Source organism: Barbus barbus (genome assembly GCF_936440315.1).
Source record: "Barbus barbus genome assembly, chromosome: 34".
NCBI classification, from domain to species: Eukaryota; Metazoa; Chordata; class Actinopteri; order Cypriniformes; family Cyprinidae; genus Barbus; species Barbus barbus.
This window is the reverse complement of record NC_136762.1, coordinates 22,362,714-22,378,940: the sequence shown is the minus strand read 5'-3', so window position 1 is coordinate 22,378,940 and position 16,227 is coordinate 22,362,714. Positions and strand designations below refer to the sequence as shown.

The window sequence follows — 16,227 nt, the reverse complement described above, 5'->3', positions numbered from 1 at the left end:
CTTTCAACCGAGGTGTTTTCGTTGACCACAGCGGTTATTACGAATAAAGATCATTTTAATGCTATAACTGGAAATCGCTGATTCTAAAAACTGTTATGAAACAATGTTTACCTAGGTTATTATGTTCATTTTAACTTTTTGATTTTGATCTGCCTCTAAATAAGGGGAACCAATGAGGACAGGATAATACATTTATATCTGTTTAATTTGGTGTATTTATTATAAATACAAAGAATACACTTATTTGCAATATATGACTTAATTTATTCTAAATAATTTATTATTATGTAATAGGCTATCAATACATGCTTGAATAATTCTGATTTGAATTGTTTTATCTCTTTCTTTTACTTAAAGAAACTAAACTATGTATGCAAGGGGAATTTTATTCTTATATATATTATATATATATATATATATATATATATATATATATATATATATATATATATATATAGACCATACTGTACCTGTATAAAATGTTTGGGAATTTTATTATTATATATATATATATATATATATATATATATATATATATATATATATAGACCATACTGTACCTGTATAAAATGTTTGTAAGAATTCATGAATTCATCTTATCTGTACATATTTTGGATGCTTAGATAACTGTTAAAATACTCAAAGCTATTCTGCCATCTAGTGGTTAAAATACACGAGTGTCCCTGGTATTTTTCACGCTCAAATATCGCGTTTGATGAAGTGACCTTGTGTCACAATCCTGATGTTGAGTCAACAGCTTCTGCAGGATATGACAGCAACACGACCGCCTTCTCCAGAGCACATGGTTCCAGGAAGCCCCCACACGACGAGCCCTACACACCCCTGACCTGCGTGTGTGGCATGTACACACCTGTGGGGCTGATCGAGGAAGTGTGAGTGTTAGTATCGGCTTCAGGTGTGTTTTGCGTCAGTAGTAAGAATACTTCTTTTACAGGACGGTTTGTACCGAGGCTCTTCAACCAAGCACATTATTGGATATAGTCTGAAGTGTGTGCTGCCAGACAGCAGTTATCCAGGAAAGGGGCGGTGAGTGCTCTGTGCGATCATGCAGAACATATGTGAGATTGCAGTAGCTGAGTTTAAAGTTACTAAGACATTCTGATCTTGGCATGTGAATGTTGGCACATGAGGAGGTTAAGATGGTCAGTGTTGGGCTCAAAGGGACTCTTGATCCCCCAGGGGGGATTCCCTCTAAATCTGGTTTAAAGATTAAGGCTATAAATAGAGAGCTCAGATATAAATAATACCCTGTTCTTATACTTAGGCACTAAACTTATGCTCTGTGAGGACATTTATTTTTATATTTCTCCTTACATTTTTGTGATACTGTATGCCACTATGCATTTTGGATATGTGGGACCAGGAGAATACGTCTTCTTCTTCGTCTATAGGTGCCATGGCATTTGCACTAGCCTTAGGAGTATGTCTAGCCTTCAAACAATACACTGTAAAAGTGATTTTTTTGAAGTTGTGAATAAAACACATTATTGGTAACAAGAAAATGCTTTAAAATAGTCGTTCTACTTAAAACTCACATTAAGTTTAACATTTTATTTGTCATTTAATTGTGAAATTTACTAGTAATCGTTATTTTTTGTGTGTGTACTGGGCACAGGTTGATACTTTTTTTTTTTATATATATATATTTTATTGATACAGTATGGATATAAACATATCAACATCTAGCAACCACAAGGTCTAGAGCAGGATTTCTCAGATCTTGTCCTAGAGGGCCAGTGTGCTGATCAAACTAATTTTCAAACTTATTTTCTAAGGCTGCATCTGAAAACTAAGCTGGCTTGCTGCCTTATCAGGCAATGACTTTGCAGGCTGCGTTTTTGCACGAAGGCACCTCATGAAACTGATTTTGGACCAGCTTGGGGCAGCATAATGGTTCAATGGTCTACAACAAAATAGAACAAGTTTTTGTGATAACTAAACAAATATTTAATTATTATAATACTAATTTCTCGCTAGAAATAACATCAAAAGTCAGAAGTTAATAATTTCCGCACAAACTGACCACCAAATGCAACTTTCAGATGCCATCTATTTTTAGTTCAACCATCACCGTCAAACATCAATGCACAGGATTGTGGGATATCAAAGGCAGCAAAGGATACATATATGCTGCTTTCAAAAATCAATCAGATGAAGGTATCTCAGCTAACATTGGATTCGGATGTGCCTTGATGTCTTCCTACCTTAGAAAGCATCCTCTGAATTTTTCAGTTTTCAGATACAGCCTAATTATCCTGAAGACATTGATTAGCATGCTCAGGTGTGTTTGATTAGGGTTAGAGCTAAACTCTGCAGGAAAGTGGATCTTGTGGGCCAGATTTGAGGATCCCTAAAGACACTTCTAGATCTGTTTTATGTGCGGTTATAAAAGACGCAATCTAAAGACGTCTATCTGTCACATGTTTACATAGAAAAACAATGGCAATGATTTCTCTGTGAATGTTCTGTGTTTTGATCCGTTGTTCTTCTTGTTTGCTGCCTTATGAAGTATTCTGTTGATCCTGTCAATTCTACATGTGTATACTTTGGTAAATCCGAGTTAATCCGGGTGAAACCTTTTGTCCTGCATTTTACAGGAAGTGATATTGAAGAAGTTAACTATGGCTCCACATCCTGTTACTCAAGCCATCATTGATCTGTCTGCTGGAGCATGTGGTAACAGACTTGTATTATTAATTTCCTGTGTGTACATTAACAACTGTAATATATGGGGGGCTTTATATGCACATCGGTCCAGAACTGTTTATATTTAAAAATCACAATGTTTAATCATTTTGACTGTGCGATAATACAAGGCTGCTTTAATACGATGCACTGTATTTTTCACCTGCCTGATTTGTACACATTTTGCATTATGATGAGAATTTTGTTACAGTAAGAAACAAGAAAGATCAGTTATTTAAAAACATACAGGCATATTTTGCACTGTTTCCTCTCTTCTGTCTTTTAAAGGTGGGATTGCATGTGTGTTAAGCGGGCAGCCCTTTGATACAGCCAAGGTGAAGATGCAGACTTTCCCCGGCTTGTACAGAGGCTTTGTCCACTGCTTCGTCTCAGTCTATAAACAGGTTGGACTGCAAGGGCTCTATCAGGGCACCACACCTGCCCTCATAGCCAACATTGCTGAAAACGCTGTGCTCTTCATGAGCTACGGTTTCTGCCAGAATGTTGTCCGCTTTGTTTCAGGGCTGGACCAAGGCACAGAACTCAGGTGAGGTACTATTACAGTAAACTGCCTCAAATAAGAATAAGACATACCATTGTACCACTGAACATTGAACTCTAAGCACTAAAACTATGAAATCTGTCATAAAAATGAATTATTAGTTGTTATAATCATCCTTATAATAACAACGAATGAATTATAACAAGTATGAACATCTGAACAAATAAGCATAACCTATTTCTATGTATGTTTTTTCTTTTTTTTTCGTAAAAAAGATTTACGTAATAATTTTGTTGTGACCAATTTGTGGTAAAGATTCCACCACACTAAACTTTTGCCCCAGTAAAGTGTGTGTGTGTATGTATATATATATATATTTATTTTCACCAATAATCTATAGCTTTGGGACTCAAAGCCCCCCAAAATTAAATTCAAATATAAATATAAAAAAATTTGTGTTTCCTTATCAAATAATAATAAGATAACAGTGGTATATATATTGTATACTGTATATACACTAGATGGACAAAATAATTGGGACACACCTCTTAATTATTAAATTAAAGTGTTTCAGTCAGACCCATTTCCACAGGTGTATAAAATCAAGCACCTACAGTCTGCATTTAAAAACTTTTGTGAAAAGAGAAAAAAAAAAATTCTGAAGAATTTTACAGATTATCTGTAAAGTCACAGAGTGGGGCTTACCAAGTGCTGAGGCGCATGGTGCATATAGGTCTGCAATACTCTTCTGATTCCATAGATGAAGAGTTCCAAACCTCCACTGGCATTAATATCAGCACAAAACTGCAGCGGGAGCTTCATGAAATGGGTCTCTATGGACAAACAGTTGCATGCAAGCTTCACATCACCAAGTAAGTAAGTAAGTAAGTAATTATTTATTTGTCACATACATAATCATACAGAGTATAACCAGCAGTGAAATGTAGGTATTATAGGAAGAGATACAGCTTGACATGAGGAGAGGGGGGAGAAAAAAATAATTCACAGACTATGCTCCTTGGAGTACAGTGTGAGAACAGGAAAAACACCCCAGCAACAAAAAGCACATAGTCAATCAACAACATAGTCACACGACTGCAACAGGGGAGTAATCCAGTTCCGGCAAGCAGCCATCTGGTCCTGCGGCCATTCTCGGCGCCGGTCGGACCCGCCTGTCAGGCTGGCGGTACAAAGCGGCAAAGGCGAGGGATCGGGGGTGGGGAGGTGAATGCATATCTGTGTATGTGCGTATGTGTGTGTGTATGTGCCTGTGGAGCCGCCACGCTGGCATTCAAATCAAGTTGTCTCAGTCCGCAGAATGTGATAGCGACACAGCACATTGCTATGGAGACAGCCTTGATCAGGACCCAGACAGAGTCAACAATCCGCAGGTGTCTGTTGCAAGAGCGTCACACTGCAGTGCTCTTCCCGGGTTGTTTTCCAACACGACCTTGTCCGAGGCAGTGCTGTTATGAGAGAGCCGAAAGAAGATAAGATTGTTTGGTCTTGGGGCGAGTAGCCGTATTCCAATTTTCACGGCAACTCTCTTTGTCCATTCTGGTCTCCAAATCCATCAATTTTTCTTTTCAAATCCGAAAGCTTCTCCGTGATAGTCTCCATATTGCGGTTAATAGTCTCAGTGCTTCTATCATAACGGGCAGCCTTGTTAGGCTTTTGACAGCTGTACCCGTTTCCTGAATTTTACGATAACCCAGGGCAAAGCCTAATCCAATCAGCAGAAGACCTGTTATCATGGTTCCGAATAGGTAGATATCTTCAATGTCCTCCACGGAAAGAGCCGCCAGACACACGACCCGCCACCTTTCCCATGCGTCCATCGTATATCCAGCTGCGAAAGTTCTGCTGGGACAATCAGGTTCCCCCGAACCTAAACTTCTTGCCGAGAAAATTATGTCAATTGCATTGAGAGACCAGTTGATCAAATCCATGATTTTTCAGTTTGGAGAGCAGTGCAGAGAGAGTCTCTCAAGTATTAGACAATAGACGAGACGAGATGAGAGAGCAAAGCAGTGAAGGGAAGGTAAGGGGAGGAGAGGGAGAGAAAAAATGTGACCGCCTTCGCTGAGAGCCAAACGAGAAGTACAATGGCAAGCATCAGCTGGAGTTGTAAAGCATGCCACCACTGGACTCTGGAGCAGTGGAAACATGTTCTGTGACAATCACACTTCTCTGTATGGCGGATGCCAGGAGAATGTCACCTGCCTGACTGTATTGTGTCAACACTAAAGTTTGATGGAGGAAGGACAGTGGTGTGTGACTGTTTTTTTTTTTTAACGGTTGGGCTAGCCTCCTTACTTCAAGTGAAGGAAAATCTTAATGCTTCACTCTACTAAGACATTTTGGAGAATGCTATGCTTCCAAATTTGTGGGAATAGCTGGGGGAAGGCCCTTTTCTATTAAAGCATGATTGTGCCCCAATGCACAAAGGAAGGCCCATTAAGTCATTGGTTGGATAAGTTCAGTGTGAACCCTAACCTCAACCCCATCGAATATGTTTGGGATGAACTGGAACAGAGATTGCAAGACAGACTTCTCGTCCAACCTCACAAATGACCTACTAGATGAACGGACAAAACTGACCACAGAAACACTCCAAAATCTTGAACAAAGGTTTTAGTCTGAAGAGTTTTTTTTCTCCAGAAATGTAATAAACACTCATATATTACTGAATAACATATTCATGTACCATGGTATTTACATGGGATACGATTGTACATTAACATTATTGGAAAACAAAAGTATATTACCTTAATACCATGTTCTAAAAAACATTTTGGTCCTTATTTCTTAGTGCTTGTCCACATGCTGGAGAAACCGTAAAGATACAGTATGACACAGAATGTTAACATGCTCTGTTAAACACATGGGCTGTTAATGTTATGTACTGTATATGGTGTGTAATTCCAATGTGCTTATGTTTCACTAGTCCACTCAATATGCATGATGCAATTCAATGCTCTAGGACAGATGCTATGTCATGTGATCCACGGCCTCTGTGTTCAGAGCACCTTTCTTTATTGGATAAACATTAGATGTTTATAGTCAATACAATGGTTACAGTTTCCTTCACGTCACCTCTTAAAATACTGTGTAAAACATCATAATATTAATGGATCCTAATAATGAGATCAAATGGCAATATTATGGTACTTTAAAAAAGGCTAGCATGGTACTCGCCTTGGGATATTTATGAACCAGGATATTTTATATATTCCATAAAAGGTATTTCAAAAAATACATAAACTTTTTGTTTGTCATGTCTGTTTTGGTTTCTGCTCAGAGAATTTATTCTGAAGTTTGTTCCGTTCCTATTGTTTCTGATAATCTTCACGTCATATTGAGTTATCCTGTGTATTTATACCCCTTAGTGATTGTGAGTCACTGTCTTTGTGTTATTGCAAATCTGTTTCACTGATGTGTACCTTTTGGATTATTCCTCATCCTGAATTGCCTTCTTGTTTAAATAAAGAGCTGCTCTTAGATCCTTGTCTCAAAAGTTAAGTGAATCCCCATTCACCATAGACTAGGTGTATGAGGATCACGATCACCCTGTGGCTCCCCAGACCCTGGATATTCTCCCCGAGCCCTCCCAACCATTCATCGCACCTGCCATGGACCCCAGGCCAACACCATGCTCATCACAGACACTAGCCTGTGGCCACGGCCACCATAGATCCTCAGCCTAGTCTGTTCTGGAGCCAGCGCCTTTCACACAATCCATCGGAGAGCCAGCACCTGCCACCCAATCTGTTCAGGAGCCAGAGCTTATTGACCTACTGGGTTTAAGTCCCACCCATAAAGCACTTCCTCCTCTGCTGGTCCCATCCAGCTCTAGTGACCAGTTCTGTTCAGTTTTATTTTTTTTTATTTTTTTTTACTCTTCCTCTTCCACTGCCCTGCATCATAGCCTTGATGGTTTTGTCCGGGGCCACTGGTCATCCTTCTTTGACTCTGCCATTGTCCTCTTGCTCCTCTGGTTCTTCTCAGCCCGCTGGCTCCACCAGTACAATCACAGTCTCCTGATCCACCGTGTTTTTTGGAGTTGTAGAATCCGAAAAGGCCCAAGCCTCAGGCCCATGCACCTCCGTCTCGGGCTCCCAATTCCCTGGCTCTTTCATGGTCACCAACTCCTCAATCTCCACTGTGGATTTCCATTCCTCCGGCCCTTCCAGGCATTTGATTCCAGGCAGGGGGAGTTTGGTTTCTCTTGAAGAACTTTATTTAATTCCTGTATTTCTATTGTGAACAAAAATGTGTGAAAAAAGTGTGACCAAAATGTTCAATATATTAATAATTATTTGTTACATCTTTACAATTTGTCCACTAATTTATAATGGTCATAATTAAGTTATTAATCTTCGTTTTTTGTTTTGTTTTGTTTTGTTTGGTGTTACTGTTGACTCAGAAATGGTGTTATGATTCATATGCAGTCATTCATATTACATTTGATTCAGCATGAAATGATACATGAACTATAATAACAGTGTCAGTGTGACCTCTCCTGAAGTTCAGCAGTGTGTGTGAATATTATATGTATTGTGTGTTTCAGTGATGTTCAGAAGGCCTGCTCAGGCTCTGTTGCCTCTATCTTCTCCTCTCTGGCTTTATGCCCCACTGAACTGGTTAAATGTCGGCTGCAGGCCATGCATGAAATGGAGGCGTCCGGCAAGATCGCCAGTGGACAGAAAAGGTCTGGTTATGGTTTTTAAAAATATATATTTGTTATTCAAGTCAAATAAGACAGTACAGTACAGTAATATTATATTATGTGCATTAGAGTTTATATATATATATAAATAACATTTTTTCATTAAGATTTAAAAAAAATTGTTTGGACACAGATTTTTTATTATTATCTACATAAATTAAAGCAATGATCTAAATGCTTTCAGTTGTAACAGCTTTAACATAACAGCTTTTTATCAATCACACCAATGAGAATAATTTTGTTTTATGTTACATCAAAAAGACAATGAAATAAAATGTCATAAAAAAAGATCAAATTGCTTTTTAAAGTATACTCTTTGCAAGTAGCATTTGTTTTTTTATGTACGTTTTTGACAGGCCTTGAGAATTCCCTGAATACCTGTTTTTACCACTCATGATTTACTTACCCTCATGTGGTTACCAAACCATTTTTTCTTGTGGTATTCAGAAGACAAAAAAAAGCCCACTGAAACATTTCTCAAACTTTTTATTTATTTATTTGTTTGTTGTTCCACTTACAGGTTAGGAATGATATGAGTGTACGTAAATGGTGACGGAATGTTCATTTTTGGGCAAATTAACCTCTTAAGGGGCTAATTTTGGTTGAAGCCATCTACTGTTCCTAAGTTCGGAGGACCTATAATGTTATTGAACTTGGACAAATACAACGTCAAAATCATAGTTTTCCAGTAGTTTGTATTTTGCTGAAATTCCTTTCTCTTTTTCAGCACAGTGTGGTCTGTTGTGAAAAATGTGTTACGGACAAACGGACCTCTGGGTTTCTATCAGGGTCTCACCACCACTATAGTCCGTGAGGTACCTGGATACTTCTGTTTCTTTGGAGGATATGAACTCAGCCGCTCAACGTTTGCCGAACACATGGGCAAAGACAAAGAGCACATAGGTAAGTCCACGGGAAGGCCACTTAAAAATCTCAATTCTGGCACAATATACTCATGTCATTGCAAAAAATGTTTTGAAGAATGTCCAAGCTGCTTTTTCCTTAATTTCATTTTTCTGTGCAAAAGAACAGCTTGGACGATTCTTCTCTTTAAACAGGAAATTCTCATCTGTCTGTGTTTCTGACAGGTGTTGTGCCCTTGATGTTCAGTGGTGGTTTTGGTGGTGCCTGTCTGTGGTTGGTTGTGTACCCCATAGACTGTGTGAAGTCTCGCATCCAGGTTCTGTCTTTAGCAGGGAAACAGGAAGGCTTCCTCAAGACTCTTATGGGGATTTTACGAAATGAGGGTGAGATTTCAGTTTTTATCTTTGTTTCAAAACCTATGTATGTAACATCCTGTCCGTCATGGAACCTCGTAAGTGATTGATAAATTCTCGACACAGAAAACTCAAGTTATTGTTTAAATACAGTTTACCGTTACCTAGGCATGATACTTTGATAACCCCAAAACTGCACATTACACAAATATTGAATAAAATAATCACTAAGTATCGGTTTCTGAGGATTTTGAATGCAACTTTCAAAAGACAAACAATAAATATTTTTACATTTGACTGTTAGGTTCCTTGATCATTGCAGGTTTAAAATTAATTTAGGAGATGGGTTATTATCTGGAGATAGTGCCACTTGTGCCAGAGAATTTAAATTTCTATCTTTGATGTCTGAGATGTGACATAGTAGTCAGAAAATATATATTTTTTAATGAAACAGTTTATTGAGCTTGATTTATTCAGAAAAAAATGGAAAGTAATCTAAATAATAAAGTGTGCATATGGGTTTGAAATTAGGTGCTGATATTTAGCTAGAAAGTAATGTAATTCACAGTAAAAAGACACCACTGAGGCATGTTGTTATTATGCTAAAATACATAATACATAAACACATGCATGAGTTAATGTGTATAGACAGCCCGGTCTAAAATAAAAATGAAAACTCGTGGAATTGATTCAAAAATATGGGCTTTAGCGTATATTTGACACGTGTGTGTTTGGCATGCATATAATACGCAGTTTTCGCGTGCATATGATATGAAATTTGTTGGCGTGCATATGATACGCATCTACTCCACAACCCTAATCCTACCCATCGCGTAGCATATACACGCCAAAGTGCATTTTTGCGTATCAATACCACGAGTTTTTGTTTTTCTTTGGCGTACTATTTATATGCACATTCATGAGATCGGGTAGGTATACACATCACTGTGTTTGTGACACAGTTATTGCTTTTAAATAAAGTAACATGCAGCATAACAGCAAGATTTTTATTTAATATTTTGGTCCATCATGGACTAAAGCACAGGATCTACTCTACAGCACAATTATAGTAATCCACAAAACTCTACAGAAACCCTTTATATCCTAACAAAACTTCAAACTCTTACAGATCTCTCAAGATCTCAGCAGAGGATGATTAAACAACTCCACAAACAACATTACCAGATTCACTTATTACTTGATCGACTTTATTTCGTTCAAACAAAACTTCAATATCTAAACCTCTGTTAATTCACAATGAGAACTTCTATTGAAAATAATCAAGTTTGATGTTTCCATGATGAAGATCAATCTCTGCTTTAGTTGGGCTCTGGAACCTTGTCTTTCTAACATGTTTTTTTCTGCTTTAACTGTGTTTCTGTTGGGAGTCTCAGCAATGGTGACAAAATATTCAGATGTTATTCATGTCGTAGTATACTGATACAGTTGATATCTGAATATTGAAATTAAACGTTAACTTAATTGTTTGTTTTTCTTTGGAATATCAGCCCATGCATGTTAATTAATTAGGTAAAATTATTAAAAAAAAATTGTCGTCTTTTTTTTTTTTATATTGCTTACATTTTCTTAGTTATTACTGCACTGTTATTCAACCTTGTTGTGTTGTGACATGTCCCCCTTTAAAAACCATTTAAACAATTGTTTGTCTCTCTGATTTAACCCTACTGTATAGTTAAGCCTACTGTACCCGATAAGCTGATAATTTAAATCTTTTAAATTATCGATATGATCAAAACTTTGCTGAAAAACCTGTTGTACAAAATCTATTGCATTGTCTGATAGTTTATATTCTGCCATCTTGTTTGCAGGAGTGGCGCCACTGTATTCCGGTTTGACCCCCACTATGATCCGAACATTTCCTGCCAATGGAGCTCTCTTTTTAGCCTATGAAGTCAGTCGCAGGATAATGATGCAACAGTTTGAACACTAAGTCCAGTCTTTTTAATGCCATCTAGTGCATTTGGTTGCTTTTAAAATATGCCTTAAGAAGTCTTTTATGTTGGAGAGAGACAATGTATCTATAACTAGGCTATATATATATATATATACAGTCATAGCCAAAAATATTGGCACCCTTGGTAAATATGATCAAAGAAGGCTGTGAAAATTAATCTTCATTGTTAATCCTTTTGATATTTTATTTAAAAAAAATCACAAAAATCTAACCTTTCATTGGATAATAAGAATTTAAAATGGGGGGAAATATCATTATGAAATAAATGTTTTTCTCTAATACACATTGGCCACAATTAACGGCACCCATTTATTCAATACTTTTTGACACCTCCATTTGCCAGTTTAACAGCTCTACATTTTCTCCTATAATGCCTGATGAGGTTAGAGAACACCTGACAAGAGATCAGAGACCATTCCTTCATCCAGAATCACTCTAGATCCTTTAGATTCACAGGTCCATGACGGTGCTTCTTCTCTTCAGTTCACCCCACTCATTTTCTACAGGGTTCAGGTCAGAGGACTGGAATGGCCATAGCAGAAGCTTGGTTTTGTGCTCAGTGACCCATTTTTGTGTTGTTTTTGAGGTTTGTGTTTGGATGATTGTGCGGTTGGAAGATCCAAACATGACTCATTATAAGATTTCTAACAGAGTCAGTCACTTATTGATTTTTTTTATCTGTTGGTATTTGATAGAATCCATGATGCCATGTGTCTAAACAAGATGTCCAGGACCTCCAGCAGAAATCTAGGCCCACATCATCAAAAATACAGCAGTATATTTCATTGTAAACATGGTGTACTTTTTATCCCTGTGTTCACCAAACCCATCTTGAGTGTTTGCTGCTAAAAAGCTAATTTTTTAGTTTAATCTGACCATAGAAGCCAGTCCCATTTGAAGTTCCAGTCATGTCTGATAACTGAATATGCTGGAGATTGTTTTTGGATGAGCTAGGAAAATTTTTCTTGAAACCCTCCCAAACAACATGTGGTGATGTAGGTGCTGTTTGACAATTTGTTTTTTAAAGGTTTTCTGACCCCGAGACTCAACTGTTTTCTGCAGTTCTCCAGCTGTGGTCCTTGGAGAGTCTTTAGCCACTCAAACTCTCCTCCTCACCGTGCATTAGGACGATATAGACATACGTCCTCTTCCAGGCAGTTTCGTAACATTTTCTGTTGATTGGAAATTCTTAATTATTGCCCTGATGGTGGAAATGGGAATTTTCACTGCTCTAGCTCTTTTCTTAAAGCCACTTCACTAATTTGTGAAGCTCAATTATCTTTTGCTGCACATCAGAAATATATTCTTTGTTTTTTCTCATTGTGATGGATGATTAAGGGAATTTGGGCTTTGTTTTCCCTCCTATTTATATTTCTACATTTACATTTATGCATTTAGCAGATGCTTTTATCCAAAGTGACTTACATTGCATTCAAGTTACAGTTTTTACATTTTATCAGCTCTTGCTTTCCCTGGGAATCAAACCCATGACCTTGGCGTTGCTAGCACCATGCTCTACTATTTGAGCTACAGGAAAGGTGATATTTCTGTGAAACAGGAAGCCATGGCTGGATAATTTCATGTTCATAATCACCCTGGAGTGCTCAAAATTGTGAATATGAATGGGAATATATTTCAGAGATATTTAACTCATAAGAAATTCTAACATAAAGGGTATGGAGAAATCAAGAGTTTGGAAACCACCAGCGACACCAGCAACCAACAACGACCTGATCGCTTGAGGAAACAACAGTAGTTGATGACAGACCAATCATAAATCTGTGAAAATGAACCCTAAAAGACATGTCTGTAAAATCACCAACAACTTCCAGAAAGCTGGGGTGATGCTCTGACAATCTACTGTCCTTCGGAGACTTTGACACAGAATTACAGATGCTACACAGCAAGATGCAAACCTCTGACCAGCACCAAAAATAGAAAGGCAAGATTAGAGTTTGCAAATAAGCACAAAGTTGAGCCAGATGAACCTTTATTTAAGTGATGGGAAAGCAAAAATGTGGGGAGAAAAAAAGGGAACTGCAAATGATCCCAAGCATACAGCCTCATCTGTAAAGCATGGTGGAGGTGGTGTCATGGCATGGGCATGCATGGCTGCCTCTGGAACAGGCCCTCTCAACGTTACTGATGACTTAATGTATGATGACTGTAGCAGAATGAATTTGGAAGGGTACAAAACTATCTTGCCTACCAATATTCAAGAAAATGCCACCAGATTCATTGGGAAGTGCTTCATATTGCAACAGGACAATGACCCAAAACACCCTGCCAATTTAGTCCTGGAATTTATAAGGGCAAAGAAATGGAAAGTCTTAGATTGCCCAAGTCAATCTCCAGATTTAAATCCGATTGAACATGAATTTCACCAGCTGAAGAGGAGAGTAAAGGCAGAAACTCCCCAAAACAAGCAACAACTGGCTGCATTAAAGGCTGGGAAAAGTATTTAAAAAGATGAGACCAAGAGTCTGGTGATGTCTATGGGTCACAGACTCACTGCTGTGATTGTGCGCAAGGGATCTGCAACTAAATAATAGCTTTTAATCTTGTATATCTGCCTTATGTTCAACTGTCCCAATACTTATGCTCAAATCAATGAGTGGGATGAACTCTAAAAGTGCTGTTCTTTTTATTTGGTAAAACATATGGGGGAAGTCGTGGCCTAATGGTTAGAGAGACAGACTCGTAATCCAAAGGTTGTGGGTTCGAGTCTCCGGCCGGCAGGGATTGTAGGTGGGGGGAGTGAATGTCCAGCGCTCTCTCCACCCTCAATACCACGACTGAGGTGCCCACTGCTCCGGGTGTGTGTGTGTTCACTGCTGTGTGTGTGCACGTTGGATGGGTTAAATGCAGAGCACGAATTCCGAGTATGGGTCACTTCACTTCACTCCACTATAATGCGATAAGAGCTCGCTCAAATACTGAGGAGCTAAGCCATTCAGGGCTTTATAAGTAATTAACAAGATTTTAAAATCTATACGATGTTTGATGGGGAGCCAATGCAGTGTTGACAGAATATGGTTATTACTTCCTGGTTCTAGTAAGGACTCTAGCTGCTGCATTTTGAACCAACTGTAATTCGTTGATCAAGCGTGCAGAACAACCACCCAATAAAGCATTACAATAGTCTAACCTTGAGGTCATAAACGTATGAATTAGTATTTCTGCATTTGACGTTGAGAGCATAGGTCGCAATTTTGGATCTTGGATTGCCTGAGGCAGGGCCAAAGCTGGTGTATGTGGGGAGTAAATTTCAGCAAATTTTCATTTGTGGATGAACTTTTTTAATAACCAGATAGTGAAACATGTCATTAATCAGACCTCTGTGGCTCTCTCCGATGGCCACCGGAGGGCACTCTCTCCTGAGTATTGACTTTCCCGAACTCCATTTCCCAACCCCGTTCAGAGACTAATCACCTGCACAGGTGTTCCCCATTATCCACACTACTTAAACGGCATTCACTCTCACTCTCATTGTGAAGTCTTGTCTCGCCCCGGCTAACATTTTTAAGCGTTTACCTTGTGATTCTGTGACCCTTCTGTGTATGATTTTGGATTGTTTGACTACTGTTGATTTTTTCTCTGCCGCCTGCCCTTGTGATCTTGCTTTCTGGAACTCTGACTGCTTTGCTGCCTGCCCTGACTCAAGCCCGGTATCGTTTATGTCTCTGCTCTGCCTCTGATATTCCTGCCACTGTTGTTTTGAGCCCTGCCTGTTTGACCCTGATCTTGATTATTAAAGATATCTGCAAATGGATCCACATGCTTCTGACCCCTCATTACAAAACGGTTTCTGAGGTATTAATTAATGTAGTACAATAGCAATATTATACATTATATATCTTAGCAATAATATATTTTATTTTGCCAGACTCTTGAAAACTGAAAATAAGTCTTCTCAAAGTTATACCTCTTTTTTTAAATGTTGAAAGTCAGCTCTCAGAAACAGGATGCTTTTACATTCTTTTAATATTTAAACCAAAAGGGCAATAAAGTGCAACATAATCATCAAAAGAGTTTTTGAATGCGTCACAACAGTGAGTAGATATACTAACAAGGTTTGAACGAAACAAATTATATCACAGCTTTAAGACATGCATTTCCAATAACGTGTTGTAACATGTATCACACAAAGCTCATACAAGCTGTACAACACAAATTAGGAGAAGAGAAATAAATCAATAGGACATTTCATTAACAAAATTCATGTTACAGTCCTCCCTTAAATATCCAATGACAGACAGTTGTGTTTGTGTTCCAGTTGTATTCCGGTTCATCAAAAAATTAACGCAGCCATTATTTACTCATTCTCTTTTCATTCTCAAATGTATAGCCTATGCTGTTCTACTCGATACAACACTAGTTCACAGTATGGATACTAGATTCGGAACATAGTGCACAAGTCGTAAAGGCTATGATGCTATATAAACAATGTTTATGGTGCTTTTTAAATCCAATATTTGGTGATAATATAGCTAATAAGAGATTTACAAGCAATTTTTAAGTGTCTGGAACACGAAATTAGGTAAATAATTTTTAGCACGGCACAATTGTTAAAATTTGAAGTACGCTACATCGACAAAAATAACACACAAGTTTGGAGCGATATCAGAATGAGTAAATAGTGACAAATTTTTAATTTTTTGGCTGAACTGATCCTTTATGAATGAAAGAAGCATTCAGAAACTCCATAATTATGTCCATGGGACACACACAGAAAAAAAGACAAAAGAAAAAAAATCAGTGCATTTCACAACCTGATTGATTGAAGATTTCCTTTCATTTATATTTCAAAAGTAGAGATGAACATTATGCAAGCAGACTCCCAAAGAACTGTAATAGCAGACAGGTAGTTGATTTTTATATTTCATTATTTCATTCAGAGCTTTCAATTTAATTACTATATGAGTGAAATACATTTAAATACAAGTCTGGTATTACATTGACGTAAAGCTGTAGTTTACAATCCATTCAGTAGATTCAGCATGAAGATGTTTTAGAATGTATCTGTGAATGACATTGTAATGCACCTTTCTAACCTGAGCTGGATCACTGACTGAGATGGGAGGTGGTACTCTCAGAA

The 16,227-nt window shown here is 37.9% G+C and overlaps 1 protein-coding gene across 4 annotated transcripts; it reads left to right on the top strand.

The window, feature by feature from the left end:
• Nucleotides 1-747: 747 nt before the first annotated feature.
• LOC306853878 (mitochondrial ornithine transporter 1-like) lies at nt 748-14,900 on the top strand. Of its 4 annotated transcripts, XM_079391544.1 has the most exons (8): nt 792-893; nt 956-1,047; nt 2,619-2,697; nt 2,995-3,253; nt 7,779-7,919; nt 8,665-8,840; nt 9,026-9,184; nt 10,984-11,414. In XM_079391544.1, the coding sequence occupies exons 3-8, from the start codon at nt 2,643-2,645 to the stop codon at nt 11,103-11,105; spliced, it is 912 nt and encodes a 303-aa protein (XP_079247670.1). In that variant the 5' UTR covers nt 792-893; nt 956-1,047; nt 2,619-2,642; the 3' UTR covers nt 11,106-11,414. The 4 variants fall into 4 exon arrangements, with proteins under 4 accessions (XP_079247671.1, XP_079247670.1, XP_079247669.1 ...); XM_079391545.1 differs by lacking the exon at nt 956-1,047 and having other exon boundaries at nt 748-916; nt 10,984-14,900; XM_079391543.1 differs by having other exon boundaries at nt 796-1,047; nt 10,984-14,900.
• The last annotated feature ends 1,327 nt before the right edge of the window (nt 14,901-16,227 follow it).